We start from the raw sequence: 24,226 nt of genomic DNA, 5'->3' as shown, positions 1-24,226 counted from the left end.
TTCAAATAGAAATGTGTCTCAAAACCGAAAGGTCAACTAAAGGTGCAGTACACAGCTTTTTTGTTTTGTTTTTACTGGTTGCAAATAAATGCCAGTTGTTGCCATTTAGAGTCAAGTGCCATGATTACTATCTCCACCTCCTTCTACGGTATCATTATCACAAATGGCCTCTTAGAAAAGCCTCATCTATATTCAACTTGTGACATTTAAACCTAATTGTAAAACTATATATGTGAAGGCTTCTTAAAGAATACCAATTACCTTGATAATCAAAAATTAGTTAACCTCACTTATTCATTCCTGCAGAACGTTGAAGACAGCTTTGACTAAAATGCTTTCTAAACACCTTTTTTCAGTGGTAACATTTATCTCTTTTTTATCCACTCAGTTTTTGAGAATCACTCTTATTTGCTTCCTTTCATCTATGAGGCAATATTAGTTTAGCTTAGCTCGGCTTTTTCTGAACACAAAATGTGCTGAACTGTACCTGCAAAGCTAAGTAATGTCATAGACTTGTAAAATACTACCCACCCTGAGATTAAATACTGCCTGTTTTACAGTCCCTATAAATCAAACAGCCCTAAAATACTGATTCGTCGAGTTTCGTCCTTAACCGTGCAGGCACAGACTGAGCTGTGTGAACAAAACTGCAGATAATCTTTTCACATGCTGCAGAATTAAGGGGTGGAAATTCAAACCATGATTATTAGCTTTCATGCTCATGCACAGTCTTACAGCGCAGAAACATCTGCATGATTAATGAGATGATTATATAACAGCAAAACTGGGACACAACTAATGCTGACTGTATGGGTAAATGAGGATGACAATAGAAAAGTCTTGATGTCATCAGAGGATGGAAATCTTTTTAGCTCATGCGTCCTTGACCAAAGTCATTTACAGAAAAAGCTCAGCGGTGACTAAATTTTAATGCAGACACTATCTTAATTTAATAGAAAAATAGAATTACACTGATGGGCCTTGGCCAAACAAAAACTGCAAGGAAAAAGTCCCAGCGTGGCCGAAATCAGATGTAATCCACTGCTGCGGACATCTGCAGAACAATACCCCCCTAAAATTCTAAATTTTGCATGAGCTGTTTAAAGAGAAGAAAAGTGATCATCTTATTGTGGAATGAAAAAAAAAACTATAAACCCTAACTTGGGTTTTGTGAGATACATAACATACATTTGCACTTTTTAGTGTATTTATGAGTGAAGGCAGCCCATCAAATCCATTTTCAGTGCTCTTTTTGATTCTTGGGAAATATGAACTGCTGAAGCAGATATTAGCAGCAGCTACTGAGCAGAAGTAAAGGTCACATCACCTCATTATAAAACAAAGTGCTGTGCATTCTGCATGAGTTGTTTACTTCTTCAAGACCTCTCCATTTTATGAGCAACTTAAAGTACACACAGTTGTGTGTGACTAGGATTGTAGCTAGAAGAGTTTAAATTGACAAAAATTAACTGAAAGGGCAGAAAGAAAATGTTTGGAGACTATATTCCCCGCCCTTCTATGTGCACACATGGGAAACCAGCAGAGCTGTAGCAAGAACCCCCCAGGTAACACAGCAGAACAAGCAGGTGTAAGTGTAGAGAAAGCATCAGTGACAACAGATATGACACTGATTAAGTCAGACAGCATGAAAATGCCAAGCCTGAGTGGAGCAGGGTTGCAAAGGGGCTTGCAGGTATGCAGCAACTTTAGGCAGGCAACGCAAAAGGCTCATCTTATATGAGTGAGCCATGAGCAAAACAAATATAATGTACATTTCCATGTAAGTGTATGTATTATTACATGGATTGACTAGTATTTAAATTTAAACCATTACGTATTTAAATTTAACCTTATTTAGAGAGAAAAAGTAATAGGGGGATCTGGAGGTTGAACGCTAAACTAAAGTGAGTTAATGCTCAAATACTTCATCATGAGGTCCTTCCCCAGTTATCAAGGTATCGCCCCACAGATCCAATTACTCTGACATTGATCTGGAGATCCATCAAGCCCCCTGCACCCCAGGTTGTACAGACAGAAGATCAATCTAGCTGATCACGTATCTCAAGCCTTGTTGACAGGGAGATCACAGGAAAGGGGGACCTTCAGATGTAAGATTAAAAGAGAGAAAATGGAAGTGAGAAGGAGACGTTAAGGTTAAAAGAATCATGAGCCTCAATTAGAGAAGTGACAACTGAGGAAATGCAATCAAAACTGAATGAAATGGAGCTGACAGAGAGCGAATATGGAAAAACTATCCAGCTCAGACATATTAGTTTCAGTGGCTTGGAATGAATGCTTTGCTGGCTTATCTGGCAGTTTTCTGTGTGTTCTTCTCACTCTGCGAATTTAAATATGTATTGGCAGAGAAGGACACAATCCAAATGACATCTCCCCTGTCACCTGTGAGCAAATTTCCTTTCAGAGTGTGTCACTGGTGCTCTGACTCTGAGAAACACTTAATACTAGAGCGACCATGTTTACTGATTGTTCTGGGTTATCGATTAAGCGCAGCCAAGCGTGCCGCACAGCACTTACAGGGACAGTAATAGAAGTCAAGACTTGAGGGACCGAGGTGTACCTTGAAAAGAAACAAATTGAACCAAGGGACTCGGAATACCTGGAAAAAATACCTGCATGAAGTACATTACAGTGGCTCAAGTCTGACAAGTTTCTGCTTGAAATACAGAGGATCCCAGCGAAATTAGTATTGCACATTAATATAGGGAAGCAATTTGAAAAGGAAACTCGGAAAAACGAATAGATTTGGGGGGCCTGGATATAGTTTACACTTGATATTACAACTTCCACAAGGCAGTTTAAAGGAGTCTTGGATGGCTTTCTTTCAAAATCATAACTTCAAATCTGGATTCACATTCAAAACACAGATTCTACTACTGCAGCTCTTTTTTGCTCATTTGTTTGTTTTCTTTTAGCAGAAAGGGAGTGCTTAGCTAGTTAGCAGTAGGAAGCTGGGTGAGCAAGATCCCTCTACAGTGTTACTTGCTTTATACATTACACCTTGACACACCAAAACTGGAGCACATGTGCAGTGTGTTAATGCAGTTATTGTTTATATAGCTCTGTTAAAATGGCGCAAAAAAAGACCAGATCCACAAACACTGATTGAGAAGTGCACTTCACCTTAGCAGATGGTGAAGCCTAGCCAACAGCCAGCCCACTGACCACACCCCTAATGATGCATCAGTAACTTCAAGCCCTAATAATTTAACAAGTTAGCTATGAAAACATCCATCCCCAGTACAATTGTCGTGAAACGGAAAATTAACTAGAGAGACAACAGAATATACGGCTGTAAACAGGTTTATTTTAGCTTTAAAGTTGGCCATGCTTTTATCAGCATCTATAGTTACTGACTCTCTTTGAAAGGCTGTAAATAAACAGCAGTTTATGGAAATGCATTTTTCAGCCCTCAAGGGTGCTTTTCTTACAGGCTGAATCTAAAATGGATCTAAAATTCAGTGGAGGGCCCTTTTACATAATCAATCCAGCACAAAAACGGTGAGGAGCCCCTCAGGTAGGGGCCTTACCTGCCATCTTACCTTGTCGAAGCTCGATGGACTGAAGAATGTTGTTTAGATGGATGATAATGAAAATTAATGTTTGATGGCTCTTGATGATTATGTAATGTAGATGATATCTGAGCTCCTGATGAACAGCGTGATAAGAACACAGACACGAGAACATGAAAATGCACGTAGAAAAACAGTCACTTTTTACAGTTCAGGACAAAGTCGGTTTAACTCGCTGCAATGAAATGTGCTTTTATTCTCCACAAATGTTAAGGCTTTTCACCATCCACTGATTAATATAAAGCATTAGAAAATATACAAATTTTAAAGGAGTCATGCAAATACAAACTTGCATTTTGTGACATTGTTTTTACTTCGACTTTGATGGGTAATTGTGCATCCTTGCTAGAATAGTAAAGCAGCCTGCACCTGAAAACTGTTTAGTGTAGTCTCAGAAAATCACAGTTTGAAAAAAACAATCCGGTTTTGGTGATGAAGACAACTGACGATGTCAATGAAGTGATGATTGATTGATTGATTGATTGAATCTTTATTTTGAACATGTTGAAAAAGTATAAAAAAAAAAATAGAATTAAAAGAGACAAATGAACAAAGCAAACAAAAGGAAAACGAGCAACCACAACTCCAAATAACGTCCATGTTCAAAATGACATGGCATTGATGATGATGGTTTATGATAATGGAGAAAAGGAAATATTTTTGACAGCCCATAAGCGGTAATAGGGATCAATACATCGAACGAACAAAAACATAAATGAACAAATTTAAAAAATTAAAATAAAATTAAAAAGTCAGACACCAGCTTTGACCACAAACCACCTGACCTTCTCTTCAGACAAAAAAAACGAAACACCACAAAAATGTCAGACCACAGGACGTACAATACACACAAGCCAAGCTACTGCACCTCCTGCCCTCCCCCTCCCTCTCCCAAACACAACACACCAACACTCAACCCGCCCCCTCCCAACCCCAACACAACCCTACCTGCTTATTTTTGAGGTCAAGCGAGAGCTCATAGTCAGAGGCGGCGGAGTGCGAGCCGGCCCCGTTGCGCTGCACCCTCAAGGGCGAGGCTGTGTGGTGCAGACTGGCTCTCCTCCCCGGGCCACCTCCTTTTGCTCCTCCCCCTTCCTCGTCCTCTTCCTCCTGTGCTGCTTCACCCTCGCGTGGCTTGGCCTGCGCCTCCTCTACCTCTTGCTTTGTCTTTGCCTCCACAACTTCTTCTGACTCTTGATTCTCTTTCTCTGCAACCGTCTGCTCCTCTCGGCAAGGCGAAGGGGCTTTAGGGGCTTCCTGTGGGGCCGCCTCGCTCAGAGCCTTGACTTGCGGCTGAGGCTCGGGCTCTGGTGCAGGCTGGGCTTTCGGCTCAGGTTCTGGCTGAGGTTTGACTTCGGGTTGGGGTTGGGGTTGAGGTTGAGGTTGAATCTGCGGTTGGGGCTCAGTCTGTGGTTGGGGCTGTGCTGGCTGAGTCTGTGGCTGAGTCTCTTGCTGCTGTTGTTGGGGCTGCGGTTGCAGTTCGGGTTGCGGCTGTAGCTGTGGCTGTGACTGGGCCTCACTCTGCAGCTCTCCTTCTCCTCCCTTCCCTTCCTGAACCATAGACGAGTCTGGAGAAAGGTCATCGCTGCAGAAAGGAGGAGAAAATGCAGAGTGAGGTGTCTGCTGCATCCGTGGTGAGCTCTGACCTCTTCTCCAGGCTGCCTGGGTTAGTGGTAAGATGTTGACCCTTTCTCTCTTTTTTCTTTTTTGTGCCTCATCACTCAACAGTTCATCTGTCTGCCTGCTCTGTTATGAATGCCTTTCTTGTCTGTCTAGACACTGACAGACAATGAAAACCAGGAAAACATAAAGCACAGAGCAGCTTATAAAACCACAGTGTACAAAAGTTTAAAAAAAAAGAAAGAAAAAGATCAAGGCATTACTTCTTACAGCAAAATCTTTAGAAGAGAAAATGTGAAAAAAACAAGATAGTTAACAGCCAATAGTGACACACGCTCCCACACACACAGACGTAGGGGGGACAGTCATGCAGCCAAAACAAATGTCACTAAATGTGTGCCTGCTTGTGTGAATACTTGTATGTTGGAGTGTACTGTAGGTGTCGTTTTACACTTTAAAACAAAAAGAGGTGTAATAGGCATGTAATATACAGGAACAAATAATATATTTATATACTTTTTGTCCACATAGCAAATACCAGCTGTTTCTCTAATCATCCAATGTGTTTAAAGACATTTTGATCTAACTGACATCACCTTGAGAGCAGTTTTCAATGCTCCCTTGTCAGCTGATAGAAGAACATGACTAAGCAGTCATGTTAGTGGCTCAGTAAGGCTGCACTTAATCTGCCAGTATCATTTATCAGGAGTGCTTGTCAGACGGTCAAGAAGCTTCTGAAACACCTTTCCGTCACACCCTGATAACCGGGGCATTGGGATGTTCAAATGGAAATGCACACACACTGGCATCTGTGTTGAAGATAAAAGTAAGCATGGTTTAAACTGCTCTCACTGCCAATTTTTCTTTCTTTCAGTTGGACTATTTCTGCCACTTTGAGACGTACAAAAAAGTGCCTTCAAGAAAAAAAAAGTGATATTGACCACAAACCCAGCTGTGTAGAGTGTAGCTCTTATTTTAGCACACATGTGCCTTTAAACACATGGGACTGACTAATCTTTGATTACATATTGATGAAGTTTGAAAGACATTTCAACGTTTCTGTTTATTATAAGAACAACATGTATCAGCAGATTTTCCTGAAAGACTTACTTTGAATTTGTGCCGGTTTTGCACACCAGCTAAAAGTAACTGTGATAACAAGATAAGACTCCCCCCCCCCCCCCCCCCCCCCGTTATTGGATTTGGTGATAAGAATTGAATCACTGAGCATAAAATCACCACTTTTCATGCAGAACTTCAGAAGAAAGTCAACACGATTTTTCTTCAGAGGAAGACAAAGGGCAACAACAACAATAAACTTTTAGTTTGTGTCTTAAGTTGTCTGTCTAAAAAAAGCCTTCATTAATAATAGCATACTTATATACTGCATTTCTGCTAATGTAGAGAGTTAATAATTACAAAAAAAAAAGATCCCTTGATGGCGACAAAAACCTGTCTGCCGCCTTCTTCTGCACAAGAGGCCTGGGTCTCATATATATATATATATATATATATATATATATATATATATATATATATATATATATATATATATATATATATATATATATATATATATATATATATATATATATATATATATATATATATATATATATATACACACGGCAGCACATAATAGGCTTGACAAAAAAGTATTCTGGTAATGGGTATAGCTAGGTCTGCTACTTCTAAAATAGAGCTTATATGAGCAATGAATAATGAAGAGGGAAAGTGTGCTTCTTCAACATTCAGCTGCAGGTGAGCTTTTTCTCATGCAGAAAATAGACCTGCCTGGAAAAAACAGAAGACTTCTTTTAGGGGAAGAGAGCCTGCCATGATCCCTGCTTACAATGTTTCCTTTCATTGTTATGAATCTAAATGTAGTCGTCCCGATTTGCATTTTGCTAGAGCCCCCGTTATGGTGAGAGATATTAAGACAACCAACAGGCGGCATGCAGCTGGATTAAAGTCAGATTCCGATAAAAGGAACAAAAAAAAAGAAGGAACAGGTGATCAAAGGGAATTATTTTTGAAGAGGCACAAATAACCATGAAAAACGAACATATATATATATATATATATATATATATATATATATATATATATATATATATATATATATATATATATATATATATATATGCAGTTTTCCTGCTGCTCTGTCTTTCCCAGGTAAGGGGATTGAGCTGTTCTATGTATCAAGGCAAGGACAAGGTCTGGATGCTTCCTCTAATTTCCCAGTTTTTCCACATGTCAGTTCTGAAGATGGATGAGCGCAGTGGCCTCCATGCTTTTCATCCAGAATACAATTATAGTGTCCACTGACATCTCCTGCTCTCACTGCCGTGATTGCGAACAGGCCGGTACGGTGGTGTGACGCGAGTTTGGGGCCGTCTGCTAATGCTGCATGCTGGGCTACAACCGCTAATATCACTCTCATAGAAAGGGAATCTCCACTTGTGTAAAATAAAAAGACAATCCATCCACCTTAAACAATCTGAATGAAATTCAGTACAGTTTTATAACATTTAGAAGGTAAAAGAAGGCAAAATACTATACAATGTACAGGTGTTAAATTGAATCGGGATGCATGAGAGAGTAGTTTTCCTTTGACTTATTTTGCAGTATTACAAAGTCTGGAAACATCTCTATGAATATATGCATGTCTTTATATGTAAGGACAGGCCCTTTGTTTCTGTACTGCATGAAGTAATAGTACAGAAGTCAGCAAAATGTACTTACTGCATCAAAGGAAAATAAGATATTCTACAGAGAGCTTGGTGACTGATATATTATCATACTCTACACTCTCTTACAGAATATAAAGTACCATATTGTTCCTTCAGCGGTACAATGGCTTGTCACTAGGGCTGTATCCCCCTAAGGTACTCCTTTTCTACCCTTGACAGGCTGTTTGTATCTCACAGAAACCGATCTTAAAGCTCCGGTGTCAATTTTGCACCTTAATGCTACAGCACAAAAATGAACCTGGATACAGGAGTGTGCATTCTATTCTTCTTTTGTATATATCATTCTTTAATCAATACTCATTCAGATTCTTGGAAACGAACTCACAGCTGTATAGCACTTTCCTTGTCTTATACAGCACTCAAAGCTTTATCACATGTGCAACTACAGCCAACTTAAACTATTTAGCATAACATGGATGTCATTGGACAGACACATGGATGAACACCACTTGGCACAGGGAAAACACTAACTTCTATCTAACTTAAATGAATAAGAAAACTGGAAAGCCATAAAATCTCCAAGTACAAAATGTTTTGTAATTTCTGCCTGGGAAAAGTACAGGAGTTACCTTGAACTCTGGTCACTAGGGTACATTTGTATAGAAACTGGACAGAAACTGACTTTTGCTGTACCCTTATTTCTAAGAGTGCTTATCAGGTTACTTAATTGTTAATATTGTGTGTCAAAAGTACTAGTACTATTTTAGCCCGGAGACACCCTCCAAAGAGTTAAAAGATAAATCTGAGACGTAGGGATGGGTACTGGTATCTGGTGCCATACATAAACGGTAGTAACCAGACCGAAAAGCAGCGCACATTTTGGTGCTTTATTTCTGTGCTTTTTTTCCCTGAGATGTCATACACTTTGGATTCTAGCCAATCATTTTACCTTTCCAAGGATAGTAGGCGGGCCCAGGTACGTACGTTCTTTTAGAGCAGAGCTACAAATTAAAAATGCCCAAGGTGAAGCCGTCAAAAGTCTTGCTGTACTTCACAGCAAAAGATGCAAACTCAGCAGCCTGCCACAAGTGCTTTAAGGTGATACTGTGCAAAGGAGGTAACACCTCGAATCTGATGAAGTTAAACTTTGATCACAAGCTAAAAAGGTCAAACACCACAGTTATCATATAGTTTTTGAGATTCATTAGAAATCTTAGCCAGATGACTCCACAGGCTCATCACAGTGTGGCAATATCCACATTATGGAAGAGTGTCTCTATCCCGCTTACAGCTTCGGTATGAGAAACAGGGCAATCCTTCTGTTCATGATAAGAGGCCAAATGAAAGAAAATGTCTGAAATGCAAGAATACCAATCAGGAAGGTGCGGGTTGTCTCTGTTCCAAATGGACTATTTTATTTCAGTTTATGATAGCTCACATACAGTCCATATTCTGAAACAATGATTCTCTAGATATCAATTATTGTTTCCATTTAAATGTTAATTAACTGGGCACCCTGCAAGATTTATTCATGTTTTCCAATAAAAATTGACCTTCAAGTACTCAAGGTATAGTTTAAATTGGACCTTTTCATTTCATCTCAATATTCATTTATCTTTTTCTAATCTTCCATTTCCATCACTGGAAAGTTATTAGATTGGTTAATTAGTCTAATTCCTTGCTTTACTTAGACTAATTTAATTACTGCATTTTGGGGTGATTTCCCACCTATAGTTTATTTATTCTGGTCCGAATAGTTGATGGGTTTGCAAACTTGTGGCTTTTCCCCATGGTTTGTTGTGTTTTTACACAGTGAAAAATCCAAGTGTACCCCAAGCAAATAAAAATGCGTCACTACACATCAAGTTAGACTATTCAGTTCTTTTATTGCAGAAGCGTCTGGGGCAGGAGCAATAAAAGTAAATACTGGAAGAAGGTGTTGTACCTGCAATATAGGAGAACATGGAGAATTTAGGTTCATTTCACAGCTAGTTGCTAGACCATACAGACCTTTGCGCATCTATAGTAGCTTGCTGCATTACATTAAAGCATATGTGGCTATGGGAAGTTTTGGGAACTGCACCGAGACCACCTCCTCAAAAGGGTCTCGGTGCACTTGCTCAAATGCGATTACCGTGTTAAATGGACTAAACACAGCAGGTATGAAAACACCCTTAATAAAAGATACAAAAGCAGGTCCATCAACATGCTTTCACCTTCTCGTGTTAATGTTGTGAATTTAATTACGGTGATGCTTCCCAACAAAAAGGTAAAGTAATAAGATGACATCAGTAAGTCCCATCAGCGTGTGCCCCTAAAGCATCAAAGTTCTTTTGGCCTCATGGCAATCTTAGTTTCCCTCTAAAAAGCCTCCTGAGTGGCTCAGAAGCAGCTGTGCTCCATTTCTGAGTCCTAGCAAAGGAACATCAAGGAGATGCATTTTGGAGATGCTGCTCCACTGATATCCATTATTTCTGCTGTTAGGTAAAAGGGAGCAAAAGGGCAGCGGCAAAGAAATCTGTGTTCTTCCGACACGAAGCAACACTGACTGCAGGCAACATGGAAGTATATCAGGTTTTAAAGTCCAGGGTATCGGTAATTCATTCACATTGGCTGCCACATCTAAGATGTAAGCAAAAAAGAGCACATGCATTTGGAAGATGTAAAATTATTTAAGTTAAATGGAAGAGAATAATCTGGGGGTACTTTTTCTATTAAAGCATGGTATGTTTAGTTTCAGGCTGAGATGAAGAACAATTAAAGGAACTGTCACTTTTTGGAAATACCCATTTGCTAAGCAGTTTTAACCCTCCTGCCATCCTTTAAAAAACTCACACCCATTACCCTAGGGACCATTCTCAGCCACGCCCAAAAACGCTATAAAAAGACCATATATCCATATTTTATTCCACTTTAAATTAGCCAACCTTGTAAAACTACTTCTCCCTGAAATATTCATGTAAAGTTTTAATTATATTTTCGTTGTTTTAACCCTTCAAATCCCAGTGTTATTACATGAGCGCCCTGTGTTATTAGCCCCAAAAAACAAAAAACGAAACTAAATATTTCCACAAAAAACCAGTTGAAGTAATATGTGATTGTCATTATAAGTAGGCCTTTAGATGGACCAAAGATTGGCACCAACATACATTTTGACCTGCCATTATTTTTTTGCATTTTTTTTGCAATTTAAAAATTAAAACTTCAAGGCCCTGAGTCTTCATTGACATCCAAGAAAAGAAGAAAAAATAAAATCATATAATGATAATTTGGGGATGAAAAATAGTGTTTATAATGGAAGTCAATGGGCCGAAAATGGTCCCCAGGGTGATGGGTGTGGGGATTTTTGCTGCTCAGCCATTTTAGGCTGATTTAAGGAATTCACACTGGAATATTAACATTGACAGGTAAAAACTATCCTGTGGCAAGTTTGGTTATATTCCACTGAACACAGTGGAAATGGCAGCCATTTAACACATAGCAGTGGCACAAAAAGGTCCCAAGAAGGCAGGAAGGTTAAAGTTTTTATACATAAAATTTTGTTGGGGATAAAACAAATGAGATATCTGGCGATTCTGTGAGCACTAGAAGTTTTCCTATGTCTGTGCTCAACTTCTCTAACCAGCTTTTGTGATGTTTCAGATCAGCTGAATTGTGAAACTAAAGTAAAATACTGAAAAAAAAAACCTCACTGAAAAGCCTTCAGCTAATCCAAAATGCTGCAGCAAGAGTACTGACAGGGACTAGAAAGAGAGAACATATTTCTCCTGTTTTGGCTTCCCTTCATTGGCTTCCTGTTAAATCCAGAATTGAATTCAAAATCCTGCTTCTCACATACAAGGTCTTAAATAATCAGGCCCCATCATATCTTAATGACCTTGTAGTACCATATCACCCTATTAGAGCACTTCGCTCTCGCACTGCAGGCCTACTTGTTGTTCCTAGAGTATTTAAAAGTAGAATGGGAGGGAGAGCCTTCAGTTTTCAGGCCCCTCTTCTGTGGAACCAGCTTCCAGTTTGGATTCGGGAGACAGACACTATCTCTACTTTCAAGATTAGGCTTAAAACTTTCCTTTTTGCTAAAGCATATAGTTAGGGCTGGACCAGGTGACCCTGAATCCTCCCTTAGTTATGCTGCAATAGACGTAGGCTGCTGGGGGATTCCCATGATGCATTGAGTTTTTCCTTTCCAGTCACCTTTCTCACTCACTATGTGTTAATAGACCTCTCTGCATTGAATCATATCTGTTATTAACCTCTGTCTCTCTTCCACAGCATGTCTTTTATCCTGTCTTCCTTCTCTCACCCAAACCGGTCGCAGCAGATGGCCCCGCCCCTCCCTGAGCCTGGTTCTGCCGGAGGTTCCTTCCTGTTAAAAGGGAGTTTTTCCTTCCCACTGTTGCCAAAGTGCTTGCTCATAGGGGGGTCATATGATTGTTGGGTTTTTCTCTGTATCTATGAAGCGCCTTGAGGTGACTTTTGTTGTGATTTGGCACTATATAAATAAAATTGAATTGAATTGAATGGAAAATTTTAAAGTGTAGCTGCTATAGTCTGCAAACTATTACACTGCTGTATATAGAATGTACGCTTTGCAATTCAATACATCCAGTTTTTTTTGTTTCATTTTAAAAAAATTTATTTTTAATACAATTGTATTTGCAGTTCATTAAATAAAACGAATAAATACATTACTGTGTAAAAGTTTTGAAGCACCACTTATTTCTTTTTATTTTACTTTCAAGGGGCCAGACTTTTTTATAATTCTAAAGTAATCTCAAGCAACAATTTTCCAGGGCTTGTGAAGCTCTTTTTAAAGGTTTTCTTTGGATGACTCTAGGAATAGGAATAGGAATGACTCTAGTAAATACCAGACTACTAAATACTGTGACGCTACTGTAAGCAATGTACAGTATGTTAATGTTAATAGTTTTCCCAAAACATCCTGATTTACAGTATTCAACTGCATTCGTGAAGAAAGCTTTACAGTAAATTGTTACAGTTGACTCTTGGCAAGAAAGCAAATATGAAGAAATGTAAACCTATTACAAGTTTAGGAACAATGAAAGGAAACTCGAATTCAGAAATAAGCTATACCAGTCAGTTCTGTGGAGATTATCCATTACAGGGACTGTTTCATTTGGATTAAAGTTTCCACTGTAATGGTGGGTGGTTAGAAGGCGTGGGGGCCTTAATAGATTGATGTTAATGCTTGGGTTACTTTATTTTTCAAGATTTATTCAACTAGAAAAGTGCACCATAAGCACATTTTCACTGTAAAAACTGGGGTTCAGGAGGGTCAAAGAAAGTTAATGTTATTTGGACAGACGATGACATCAGTGACAACATTCTTTAAATAAGCGATGCACTGATTATGTTCCCGCTGTGAACTCAGTTGCCTCATGCTAGTTTTACTTGATCATTAACCTTGACCGCAGAGCTTTTGCTGCATCATCCCCACAGAGGTGTGCAGCAGGAGAGATGAGTTATTGGACTGCGTGACCATTGGGGTTCAAAGGGTCTATCCTCTGGTGGACTGCAGCCAAGGAGTTGCTGAAGAGGGCATTATGTGAACAAAACCACATCAGCAGAAGTCACAGCAAATAACATCCCCGAAGAAGAAGCTAAGTTATGGTTGCTTGAATTTAGAAGAGCGGCTTGCACTGAACATGTGTATTGTCAGTTAGCAAGCATTTTATTTTTGGCTTAATTTTCTTTGTACTTAAATCATTCCTTAAATTAAACAGAAATGAATTCCCTTGTCACCTCTGCTGAATTCCTCTTCACTCAGTGCCTACCCTATGTTTCTCATACTGCTCCCAGAGAATTAATCAGTTCATCAGGCAGAAAACAAGGGCAGGCTGAAGAGCAGAAGCCTCTGCATAAATAAGCATATTTCTCCCTTCGAATGCATGGTGAGGATGATGTATGGAGCAAATTTGCTCAAGTGTATTTGAAATTCATCACAGTCGCTGCAAACAGGGAATGCATGACTTAGTGTCATATGTACAAAAGAGACTTGAAGCTGAACAGGAGGGCACTGAGGAAAAGCTGAGGAAAAACTGATTTTCTTACGTTTTCCAGGTTATTGTGCTGCACACTTAAGCCAAAGAAATATGCTGCATTGCAGCCAACTGACCTCAGTCTCACACTGACGGAAAGAAAAAGTTTCTGAAGTGTTTCTGAAACTGTTTAGAGGCACTAAGCCCAGATAAAGAAACAACAGCTATTAAAATGCACAATGTCAGCTTTCAGCCAATTAGCAGCAAAGGCCCAGGTCCTCTCTAATCACCAGGTCAAGATTAATCATTTTTCTTCACCCTTAGTAAAAAAGAAAACAAAAAAACAAACGGCATGACACATTTCCGCCTTTTTCATCATTAATCTATGACCTAACCCCTTGCCAACCATGAACATTCACAATGCTTCAACAGGGGACGTTCCACTGATTTTTACTCAGTGTGCCACTTTTAAAATGCCATATGCTGATGTGACTGCTCAGGGCTATAAGTGGGAGACCTTGAGTGTGAGTACAGTGTGAGTACAGGGAATGATCTGTCTGCTGGCATTATGGTGCAGTTATGAGATGTATATTGCATTGGAAATGAGAAAAATGGGGCAGATTTTGAGGGTGCATAGCTCACTTAAACTTTATGACTGTAATGGACCCATGTCAAATGCTTTATATATAAAAGTTAAAGACAAGTTGCACTAACTTTACTATGAAAGTTTACTGGGAATGTAAGCTAAACCCATAGAGGCTTATTATTTAAGGACATTTGAAGATTTTGAGTTAAATGCTGACTCTAAAGTAAGTCATTTCCATTAGTTTTAAGAAATTTCTAAATATATCAATGTACATTTGGAATTTGACCAACTTATGCTGGCTTTTTGAGACTTTAACTCCAAAAACCTAAATGGCAATATAAAGTCGCTACAATGCTAACAATGATGTTAACATGCAGGTTTAACAGATACTTAAGTTTTGCAGACACACGATCACTAACCCTTTAAGATGCATCAGCAATTTTCCATGTGTGACAAGTGAATAAAGCCCCATTTATTCACAGACCTAGAGACTGGTCTGTGACCATCAGGCAAATGGCTGTTGCTAGCAAAAAATTGTTTATTCTCCAACCAGTGGACAAAAAGCTCCCTGTTATTTCATTGTATTATTAATGACCCAACTGCTAGCATATTTCTGTAGTCATAGCTTGAATGTATGGTCTTCAAACACTCAAGCTAATATTTTTTGCGTTCAAACAAAAAGTTACACCTTTTGAAACACGTTGGCTGGAGAACTTTACTTTGACAGCAAACCTCCTTTTCTAGACGAGTACTTAAGTGAGTATTTGGAGGATGGAAGGATGACGCTTAAGTAATTTATGCATTGAATAACACGAGAAACCTCAATAATTTTTACCATGTTTGTCATCTTAGTATGTTAACACTGACAAATTTAAACCGCAATGATCAAAGCTGTTAAATTTCATGGTCGTATAAAATTTAATGGTGTGTATTTGAGCCCAAAGTCCCGTATGCTTAGCAGATGTTTCAAGTTCCTATCAGGAATACTTGGATGCAGTAGAAAGTCATATCTGATTCCTTCCATGACAGATAGCACTCCATTTTAAAGATAACTCCATGAACTGTATCAGTTAGTTAGTTAGTTAGTTAGTTAGTGTGTACATTTTTATTGTTTGTACGATAAAATTGATGATGCAAGTGTATTGGGCTATGAAACTTTAATGTGGTTGTTGATGAGTGAGGTTGACAGAAGTCAAGAAATCATTCTTTGGGTGCAGTGCAGAGGAATCTCAGATGATCTGGAAGTGTCTGAAAGTGTGGACTGATTTTTTATATTTGGTTTTTGCAGTATTTACACCAAACCATTTTTTTTAGTATAAATGCTGTTTTGTTTTGTCGTTTAATGCCGGACTACTTTCCTGTTATTCATACTGTGTGCAATATACAAGTTTAGAGAGTTACAAAAAACATAAATACTGCATTTTCTCTCTGGAGTTAAAGACATCCATCTGGTCTCTCTTCAGAGCCATATATCTTGTCTTTCAGTCTTTGTTTTCAATGATCAAGGTCAACTGGAGACATTTATCAGCTGCCCACACACACACGTCTGCAGCGCCATCAGTGCGAGCCACCCTCTTGTTTCAAAGGAGAAAAAAAGTCCGGAGAGGGACAGAGAAATCATTTTTTATGCTTTCTGCATATTGTGTAATTTACAGAAAGCTGGCAGCACTTTCTTGTCCATTCTTGTGAGAGAGGCTTCAGTGTAGGATGGATTACAAATATAGACATGACATGGTTAAATCATGAGATAGCCACAGATGACTCACATGGTTAAAGAGTATCTGTATTGTTTTTTCTTCCTTTTATTTTTTCTTTTCTTTTCTTAACAGAAAAGCTCATTTTGAATTCATTTTCTACAAGAAGATGTTGTTAAAATTGTTATAAGATGCAGTAAAATCTTCTCTTCACCAAAAAAGGCTGTTTTTAAATGGCTGATGAAACCTACCCTATGCAATTCACCTTCAGTGGACATGCAGTGATGCATGGTGTGGGGCATCACCCTTCTTTGTGCTGTGATCAATCTTGAATTGATTGATTATGTAGATGCCAGTCAATACTGTGCTCACTTGGGTGGAAGGACAGAGCTCATAAATACAACTGTTTAGCATGAAAGAGGAAAACATTTGATCCCTACATTCTGAGCAAGCAGAATAAGCAGACGACTAAGATCAATGCCAACCAGTTTGTGTCTCCGAAAGCAAAGAATGGCCCTTTGGCTCTTGTTAAAATCCCACACAGGCTCTTGGGTCTTTTGCTAAGGGCCAACGATTTGTATCACAGGTTTTGCAGGTTGAGGTAAGAATGCAAAAAGAGTTGCAACACAAACAGCGCGTTGCCTCCTGCTATAAAGAGAAAAAAGCCAGAGTTTTCTTTATCATGTTGAATTTCAAGAGTAAACAAGAGGATACTCACCCCAGAAGGTTGAAGGAACAAACTAGTAGCACATACAGTATGCAAGTACATACAGAGACCAGTAACCACAGGCATTCCAATGCAATGTCAATGAAACATCTTCCCAGCAACAACAGAGTACAGGGTATAAAAACAGGATGGGCTCGTGAAATATGCAAGCCAGTATTTCAAATTGAATCTCTTCAAAAGCTGTTGCCCCAGGTTGTGGGTAAAAGCGAGAAAGACAGCAAGCAATGCGGAGACAGAAAGAGAGAGAGCGGCAGTGGAAATTGCATCGTAGATATACGGTAGACACACTGCAGTAATATATAGTTATATACACAGCTCAGGAATCATGGGCAGGACTTCAAGGATGGAAAACGACATACACCATCATTCAGTGTCATAAAATGTCCCCTATAAAACTGGTGTCAACCCTTCAATCTAGAAAAAAAATGTTCCTACATTAACAATTTGCCTTGTGAATATGGAGAATTTGCTCAATGCATTAGTTTCAGTGTATGATGGACTTATACTAATTACAGCAAACCATACTATATTCATGAAAACGTTTCAATCGTCCTGCAGCTTTCAACTTCAACAGGAGAGCTGGAGGAAAATTCTAGAAATCATCAAATAATGAATGTTTGTACAAAATGTAACTGTATTCCATTTAGACGTTGTACATATTTCAATCAGTGACACAGAGAAAGTGATTGACATTCCTAGAGTGATGGTTGTAAACATCCATTCTTTAAATCTTGCTACTGTGGTGCAATTACAATCACAATTTTGATTGTAATTACATCAATCAAATCAAAGTAAGCCAGTCGCCGTTACTATGATGTGATGATTTCATGTGTATTTGCTGCTTTATGCAGAGATATGCAGTTTTCCCTACATGTGTTAGAAAATGTTTAGATGCAGATATATTGTCTGGAAAAAGAAGGGCAGATTGGCAGCACAAGTTGGTTTAAAAAGTCTAAAGTCTATGTGAAGCCATGACTCACTGCTGTCAAGTCTGTTTGGAAGCCTAAAATCAAAAGACTTATGATTAAGTCTCTTGGACGTCCAGGTTATGTTACCCTGAAGATTTTGAGTCATGCATCGCAAACGTCATTTAGTACTTGTTACTAACACACTGACCGCAGCCAAGTGCTTGAAACTACCTTCACACACAAATGTAACACCACATTTCTCGTAAATGGATTTACTAGCTTCCCGTGAGCATGTGCATCATGTCCACCCTGCAGTCCATGTCATAAAAATCCTGAAAATCTGATAAACATTTACAGTGTGTCCACTGCAAAAGCAGCTTTTTATGGATGCCTGACAGAAAGGCACAGAGAAAAGGGGGTGCGGTCAAGAACTACAATGCCCGGAGAAAGATTCAGCGGCTGCTTCGCCTCGTTGCAAGAGGAACAAACAATTGAGCCCGCCCCCCCCACTCAGACGATTTCACAAACTAATTGCCTATTATGTGGCCTGTCAGGGGGAAATAAGAGTGTTTTTCCTGTTTTTGGCTCTTTTCCTTTGTCACATATTAGAAAACATCCTAAGGCAGATTCCCCATGCAGGAATTTGTATTTGAACTTGGCTCTCTTTAGCAACACAGAACACTTGAAACTGAACACTTCAAGGATCACACAATAGCATATTCACGATATTTACAGTAACAAGAGAAACTTGGAAAATGCTTGTTTGGTGTTAATATGGAAAAAAAGTCTGAGAACTGTTGAAAATATATATTAAACTAAACTTCATAGACATGCAAGCTCTTGTGCTTAAGAGAATGGGACTAAATCACATGTCTCACACTGCCTGTTGTCCAAGTGAATCTGAAATGTTTCACCTTTCAAATTATTAGACAAAGGTGCTTATGAACTAATATGATAACTGTAGTAGTTGTAATATGCTGGCCTCTTTCTACTACCTTGCAACTCTACTGACAATAAAGAAATATGATTATTCAGCAAGCATGGTACTTGTTTCATTGTAATTCATCACATGGTTATGATCAAAGCGCTGGGTGTCAACCTGAGTTTGACAAACTCAGTTACATGTTGTCTGTATGCTGATGTGAAACTGGAACAAAAGAGCTGAAAAAGCCACTGATGTGAAATGTCAAGGTAAGTTAACTGTAAGTTTTAGCTGTGAGTCAGTGCTGTACTGCAGTTTGAAGACAGATGTACATTTTCTGCAATTATTCACAGCTGTGTGAGCATATTTGTGGAAAATGCATCAGAGTGAAAAGGGATGGAATGAAGGAACATGAAATGATGTATAGATCATGATTCAATTATCCCCCCCAACCCGGTCTAAATGAATACCACAAAAACACCACGTAAAAAGTCCATCCTCTTTTCACATGCTGCACAGTCATTGGTGAGTAACAATATTTGTCACCACTGAGATTCCCTTTACAGCAAGCAAATATTCAACTTTTGAAGAAAGAATGAACCCTGAACTGTTATGAACCACACGTTTTTTTTACTGAGTATTTTATTACTCATGTACTTATTAAATCAAAGAAGGCGAGCCACCCACATCACTCACCATGATCCTGAATCTCCTGGGAGCTACTTTATGTCATGTGGGCGAGTGAACAGAGAGATACTATACTGGCAAATATAATATAAATATAAATTTAAGACTACCCTGATTAAAGTATTCATGTATGTTTTGATTTTCTGGTTGAGCTCGAAGTGTTATTTGGAGAATTAAAGGTTAGGCTTTCAAGGGTGCAAATCAGAATTTCTTTAGCAAACAGCTTTTTGTGCTAATAATTTATAGTCAATCAATCAATAGTCAAGAGGAGAAAAGTCAGATGCATTTGGTTCTTCACTAAAAAAAAGTCTAGGTTACCTGAAACTGCTCAGAACAGACTTCAGTCTAAGTGGTTTTATACAAAATATTGACGTGAGTGACTTACTGATTACATGTGTAGTCCAGCTACTGGAAACATAATCTCAGCAGACAGACACCCACAATTACCAATAGGCCCAACTATATCACTCCAGCAATACTTCTAGTATTTACTAGTACAGCTTAAATCTACAGTCGTATTAAAAAGAAACTTCACCCTCTTTCAGTTCTAATGTATTATGTATTAAACTATCAATATTTATTTTAAGTTACGCCGCAATGCAGAAGTAATTTGGGAAATTAAGTACAGTCCACTTTTTACAGCAACAACTTAAAGTAAGTTGAAATAATGACTTTATCAGTCTCAGACTTCAAGTGGAGGAATTTTGTCCCACTCTTCTTTACAACGTTGCTACAGCTCATCAAGATTTGTGGATAATCTTTATACACAGCTCTCTTATGGTCCAATTTGTGGCTGTTGCCACAAATTGATTTTCTTTTTCTTTTCTGTTGTAGATTAGCTGCTGTGCTTGGGATCATTTTCCTGTTGCATGACCTAATTTGGGCCAAGCTTTAGCCGTCAAACAGACAGCCCTAGTTTTGAGTCTAAAATTATTTTGTATACAGGATTTGATGGCTGATTCAGTGACTGCATGTTTTCCATGTCCTGTGACTGCAAAAGAAGCCCAAATCATCCCTCCACCACCATGCCCAAGGTGTATACATTCCTTGTAACATGACTGTATTTATCCTAAATTAGTGCAGCAGTCACAACTGTTACCGGTCCGTGTGTCGCTTGGCACTGGGCCGCGAGAGTTGAGGCTTGGGTGTGAAATTGATGGTTTTCAGGGTTTTTATCGTTAACTCGGTCTTTTCCCATGTTGTATTTGTGTGTCTTATTTTGAAAGAAATATTTACGCGTTACCATAGCGACCAGAGAGGATTAAGGGGCAGAAAGGAGGATGTTACTTTCAATGTTGTTGGCCCATTTTCAGGAGGTCGCTGCTAATAAAGTTACACAATTACACAATGAATTCATGTTTATTATTATATTTACAAAATATCGCAGTTTTTGTCATGGTGGTATCATTTTATTTTGTTGTTTTATATCCGCGACACCTTAAAGGCCGGTCCGTGAAAATACTGTCTGACATTAAACCGGTCCGTGGCCCAAAAAAGGTTGGGGACCGCTGCTTTAGTGGACTACTCCCAACTGTCTGCCACTCTGTTGTTTGCTAGTTTAGCATTATCATAATGCTACAGATGCCTTATTGCAGAGGTGTGGACTCGAGTCACATGACTTGGACTCGAGTCAGACTCGAGTCATTAATTTTATGACTTTAGACTTGACTTGAAAAAATGTTCTAAGACTTGTGACTTGACTTGGACTTTTACACCAATGACTTGGGACTTGAATTGGACTTGAACCGGTTTACTTGAAAAGACTTGATATTTTACCCTAAATATAAAATTTAACATGCATATTATATAGAGATTGAAAATGTGACGTCATTCACGGGTAGAACCGCAAAGGATTCTGGGAACTCGTGGCAAGCGGTACTAGCGCACGCAGGCTTTCAATTGAAATCAGTCACACAGCGATAAAAAGAAACACAAAAATGTCAAGAAGCCGTTGTATTATTAACTGCAATAGCCGGTCGCATGACAGCCACGGGAAGCCGACGGGTAAAGAGATCGGTTGTTATCGGATTACGTTGTTGAAGAGAAATTGTTCGAGCCATGTTTCCGAAGTAACAAAGAGGCGACTGGATTGCAGCCATTCAAAGACCAAATATAACGTCCCAGAACACTCCAGCTCACAGGTTAGTCTGCTCCAAGCATTTACACGAAGGTCAGTGTTTTTTAGTAGTTAATACGTCATTTTCTTAACATAATTGGTGATATAGGTTACAAGCAAGTCTGGCGCTGAACAGAAATTGTCGCACTATGCTCCTTTGTTTATTGTGCATAAATAGTGAATTGTCCTGACACAATATTGTGTTTCGCTTCTGTTATTATGGTACATTGACAAAAACATATACTTTTATTCACAGGGTAAAACAGTTGTTTTGTATCACTAATTGTCCAGTACGATTACAGCAGGGACGTGCAGAGAGGTTTAAAGGGGCGGGTGCTCAAAGTTAAAAAGGGGCACATTGAACCATGCTGAATAACAACAACACACATTCATCAAGAATCTAATATGGGAAGGGCAGGGCTGTGTTGATCTGAGACTGTAGACATTAAAAAGTCCACAGGAGAGATGGTAGCTGATTAAACAAGTGTCATGAGATAATAACAAAATGCAAAGATTGGTGACAGCGCTTGGAACCATAAGGCAATGAAAAACTGTGACATAAACTCGGCTCTGCCTGTGAATCACTCTTTGCTTCTCTTCTTCCTTCCTTCCCATCATTTCATATATCACTCTCCACTTGCTGTCTATCTGAGAACAAGGCACAACTTGCTATTGCAATAAACTATAATCTAATTATCCACACCTAACAACTCTTGCACTTAATCTATAATAAAATGATGACAGAAAAATGTTATAGCCCTGCCTTTAGTAGCCTCATACAGCTCCTACTGTTTCCTCCTCATGTCCTTACCAGCCATGTCTGCACAATGTTATATCATGAGTAATAATTTAAAAAAATCTATATACATAAAACACACACATGCACGCACAGTGACATTTTAGACCTTCTTCAGAATACTGTATATACTATGGGCATCCTTACATTATTATTTATTACTAGAGCTACAATAATAAAGCAATGAGGAGGGGGAAGTAATAAATATGAAATAATGTATTTATGATGATTCCATTTGTTTCACTATCCACTCTGTGCAGGGCAAAGCTTATTACATTTTTAAACTGTAGAGATACAATCTTTTGTCTTATTTAAAATATAAATCTAATATAATCTGCTTCTTAATGTATGTTCTTTAAAATACAGCGTGTTTTTTAATATATTATAATTATAATTATTATTATGTGGACATGCATATTAGATCGTTTTTTAGTGAAATATAATCCCTCCAGAAAGGCAGGAAATGCCCAGAAACTTACTTTAAAACTAAATATGTTCCCTAAAACGGTGACAGAGCTACAGACCCATGACAGCCTTACACAGGTAGCCAGCAGCTGTGACCAGCACTACTTGTGCAGTTAATAAAAGGACAGGTAATGTTTGTCGCGCTGTTGCACACACAGCACGCTCGTTTGTTTCAGTTCGTCAGTTGCAACAAGACAGCTTACCAACGTGTACGTAATAAGCTAATACTCCTGTGTGCTACACACTACAGTGTGCGCTGTACACCTACTTACTGGGTTTGTCGCATCAGTCTGTGTCTCTGAGTTAACTTGTGTTTCTCCTACAGCTCCGGACCGCAAAACATGCGCGTGCTCTTTGTGAGCTCGTTCCCGGCTCGTAACCAGCGCGTTCTGCCGTCGAGGGCGATCATTGGTTAATGTGATCATGTGACTGATGCAAGCCAGATCCTTTTATTTAGCAAAACTATGATTAATAGTTAAATATTATTGTTGAGGGGCACAGACAGGACTCCGCACGCACACACACATAAAAATAATAATAAATAAATAAAAAAAATTTAAAAGTTTCCTCAACAAAAGGGCACTTTGGGCACTCATCAGGAAAGGGGCGGGTGCTCAAGCCCCTCTAGCCCCCCCCTCTGCACGTCCCTGGATTACAGCATACAATATTGTTGTCACTGCTACATTTCTGTAATGCTACCAGAAATTATTTCCACTGCTAATTAATTACCATTGAGCTCAAAGGTCCTATTAATAAACGGTTAACGAATGTGTATTTATGACAACGATTTGTGAGACTGGTAAACTTATGATACGTACGATGGTCTTTACTTTCTACACGGTGCATTTCAAGGTCCTGTACCCATCCGTCGGTAAACTGTACCTGGGCTTGTTGCAGTGACCTGAAGTTACTAAACTTCATGAGTGTATGCACTCACTCCAAGAAGCGTATAATTATAAATATGCATATAAATATGCTACGATGAGATAGCTGACTTCATCTAACTAGCAAACGTTTTCCAGGCTACGTTGGTGATGCAGTTTTTTTTTTAAATGATATTTTAAAAAAATATATCATTTATTTATGTATGATATTTTTGTCATGCGATTTTAAAGCCGGTCCTACAAGCGCATCCAAGAATAACATGCAGCTTATCTCAGAACCGTCGGTGAAAATTATTCTTGGAGCTAGGTTTAATTGAGCTGCATTTTAAAGAGGTGCAATTTCACAATTTGTGTATATTTTCTAAGTTCACTATTTTGTCATGTGTTGAGAAAAACACAGATTTAAAAATTACATGGTCTAATATTTACATTTAGCATATAACTGCAACATGCTTTTTTCATTGTTTTTTTTTAAAGACTCGAAAGGACTTGAAATTCAAAGTTTCAGACTTGTGACTTGACTCGGACTTTTACAC

The 24,226-nt window shown here is 38.7% G+C and overlaps 1 protein-coding gene across 1 annotated transcript in view; it reads right to left on the bottom strand.

The window, feature by feature from the left end:
- The window catches only part of iqsec3a (IQ motif and Sec7 domain ArfGEF 3a), a 123,779-nt gene that overhangs the window by 51,011 nt on the left and 48,542 nt on the right, over positions 1 to 24,226 (bottom strand). Inside the window, exon 3 of the mRNA XM_080886942.1 lies at positions 4,539 to 5,175. Coding sequence (XP_080743068.1) covers positions 4,539 to 5,175 — 637 coding nt within the window. The remainder of the gene's footprint in view (positions 1 to 4,538; positions 5,176 to 24,226) is intronic.

Source organism: Rhamphochromis sp. 'chilingali', assembly GCF_963969265.1.
Source record: "Rhamphochromis sp. 'chilingali' genome assembly, chromosome: 7".
NCBI classification, from domain to species: Eukaryota; Metazoa; Chordata; class Actinopteri; order Cichliformes; family Cichlidae; genus Rhamphochromis; species Rhamphochromis sp. 'chilingali'.
The sequence above is the reverse complement of the archived record's forward strand: the minus strand, read 5'-3'. Positions and strand labels throughout refer to the sequence as shown.